At 30.9% G+C, this 2,869-nt stretch overlaps 1 protein-coding gene across 1 annotated transcript; it reads left to right on the top strand.

Moving 5' to 3' along the window:
• Positions 1 to 639: 639 nt before the first annotated feature.
• Positions 640 to 1,176, top strand: LOC135960724 (G-box-binding factor-like). The gene has a single exon (XM_065512129.1). It carries the CDS (start codon positions 640 to 642, stop codon positions 1,174 to 1,176), a length of 537 nt encoding a protein of 178 aa, XP_065368201.1.
• The last annotated feature ends 1,693 nt before the right edge of the window (positions 1,177 to 2,869 follow it).

Here is a 2,869-nt window from a genome sequence, read left to right as displayed (position 1 = left end):
CGACGTTGGAAAACTGATTATCTAAAATCACAACATAAAAGGTATAAGTGGAAAACCTCATGCAAAAATATGCAGATTGGTGATTTAGTTATTGTTATGGACGATCTACTACCACCTCATGAATGGAATCTTGGCAGGATCGAAAAAACATTATCTGGTTCAGATGGTAATGTACGAACTGCCGACGTACGCACCGCTAGCGGTGTAATTAAGCGCCCTATTGTCAAATTATGTTACCTCCCTTTTTTAAATCAAGAGGAAGCTCAAGTTGACTCAAACCTTAAGTAATCCTCTCAAATATTTTCTTATAATTATTTCTAAAACAGTCTCAAATATTGTATTCAAAATTATTGTCATAATAAAGATTTCCAATTATTCAAAACTCATTGCTGTTTGGTGGCTTTTACCCACATCCATTTATTATCCAACAATTTCCATATAACATACTAATTGAATTGTGTTTTCCTTATTATATACTTTCCCAGCAGGTCAAATCGACGACTGACAGCAACTCGGGTCCCCAATGAGACTCAAAACCCGACCGATGAGAGAAGCGTAGTCCCGAGGGATTTAGAAGTATACTATTGCATTATTTGTAAAGGGTATCACGGCCTCAAATTTTGCCGGAGATTCCGGAAAATGACGCCAGAGAGAAGACGTGACATTGTTGAGCGTCTTGGCTATTGTACAAATTGTTTGGCTCGAAGCCATACTATAAGGTCGTGCACCTCGATGGAGTCTTGCATAAAATGCAACCAACTCCACCACACCATGTTGCATCCATCGAGGACACGCAGCCCATCGCCCAACATGTCCACCGTCAGCAGTCGACGCAATCGGGATACCGAGACCCAGATAGAACCGCACCAACAACCACTTCAACATCATCATCAACATCGTCAAAGTCATCATCAGCGTCGTCAACATCATCATCAGCATCGTCAACACCGGAACAATCATCCTCGTCAGCCACATCATCGTCGTCATCAACGCCAACAGCCACATCATCGTCGTCATCAAACTCAACAACGTCATCAAACTCAACAACATCAACTTCAACAATCACCAGCTCCAGTTGTTTCAACTATCACACCACCAGTGCCAGATCAACATATCTTGGCTGAAGCTATAAAATCGCTGGCCAACGTATTATGCTTTCAAAGCAAGCCAGAATAAACCAGGCAAAGGCCGAGGCCGGCGCCATGTTTAAACTACGGTTTAAACCATATTTAATTGAATTTTTTTTATTTTATTTTTATCAATTTTATTAATTGAATTTTATAATATTATTTGAATTTTGTACTATTAATTGTATTTTATTATTGAATGAATTTTACCATGAATTGTTATTTTAAAATGAATTGTTAATATTTTTAAATGAAGTTAAATAAGTACTACCTTAATATTTAACATCATAATTAACTACAATATTAGTAATTAAGTACGATTAGAATAATGTTGCTAACGGTATGTTAGCTATACATAAGAAATTCCAAAACATCTTCGGGTTTTGGAAGTTAAAACTAGGTTTCCTTATTAAAAACAAAATTATAATTTGTCACTTCTTACCTAGCAACAGAAGCCTTAAGTTGCATATTTTACAACCCTTTTTTTTATTTTAAATAAACATTAATTTTATTTATAACGTTTACCGAAAAATCCTTGGCTTTATAAATTTTGGTCACACATATACACTAAAAAGGTAAAGTACCCATCACAATTGTACATATATGTCTCAATATATGTACATATTAACAACAATAATAACCCATTTTACCTTTTCTCTATCTTCATATATCAATAACCCAATAATTATATTCGCTTTATGAGTGAATATAATTATTCATTTTCTCCCCAAAATAATATTAGCCTTCAACTTAATAAAGGAGAAAATTTAAATATAATTTGTTTCCCCATACAAATTATTTCAATATTTAAATTTTTTATTTTGATGTATAATTTAGTGAAGGGTATAAAAGATTCGGCACAGCCGAATATAGCTCTCTTACTTGTTTTAATATAAAATGACCACTATTTTAATAATAGCGCCATCTAAATATCAAATTTTAGTTCTAATTCAAACATAACCGTTCTAAGTGTTAAAGAAATATTGTCATTTAAATTTGCTCTTATAACATCAGTTGATGTCGATGATGTATAAAAATGTTTTCAGATCCAATAGACAACGATTTTTATTTGAAAATTTAAGTCAATATTTTGCAATTTATTGCAATAATAACCTTAATTGAAGAAGTGACTTTATATTTATATAAAATATCATCAAAAATACATCTCTAGGCCTTTTCGTAGCTTAAGTTCCTATAGTTTTTATGTTGTATTTATTTTTTGTTATACTTGTTTTAGTTCATTTTAATTTTGATTATTTTATGTTACTTTACCTTTTTAGAAATGAATTGTATTAATTTTTTTAAATAAAAGTATATTTTTTGGTTAAAAATTATGTAAAAGTTTGTTTTTTTTTTTAAGAGCAAATTTTTAAATTTTAACAGCATATTTTAAAGTTTTTACTGCATATTTACAGTGCTCAAAACGCTTTTTTAGAGCATATTTCCGGTTTTCCTGGTTATTACAAATAAATTATCTGATATAATAAAAGTAGTTAAGCATAGATTAATTAGCATTAAAAAAAGTTGAATCAAACCTTATCTTCAGCACAAAGTTTTCAATAATAAGTGTTCCCAGTTAAATTTTTCAAACATTACTGCAATTTTTATTTACTTCCTTCCTACAAAACTGCCCCCACAAATAATTCTCATTTTTTTGCTGTTTTACTTGTTTTTGTGTTCAGATTTTTCTTATTTATTTTTTTTTTGTTTTTGTAAATTTTTGGTTCAAGTACTCGAGTACT

This window comes from Calliphora vicina, chromosome 1, assembly GCF_958450345.1.
Source record: "Calliphora vicina chromosome 1, idCalVici1.1, whole genome shotgun sequence".
In the NCBI taxonomy this organism is placed as follows: Eukaryota; Metazoa; Arthropoda; class Insecta; order Diptera; family Calliphoridae; genus Calliphora; species Calliphora vicina.
The sequence above is the reverse complement of the archived record's forward strand: the minus strand, read 5'-3'. Positions and strand labels throughout refer to the sequence as shown.

Coding starts and splice junctions, on each gene's coding strand:
- LOC135960724 (XM_065512129.1), top strand. CDS start 640: ATGACGCCAGAGAGAAGACGTGACATTGTTGAGCGTCTTGGCTATTGT.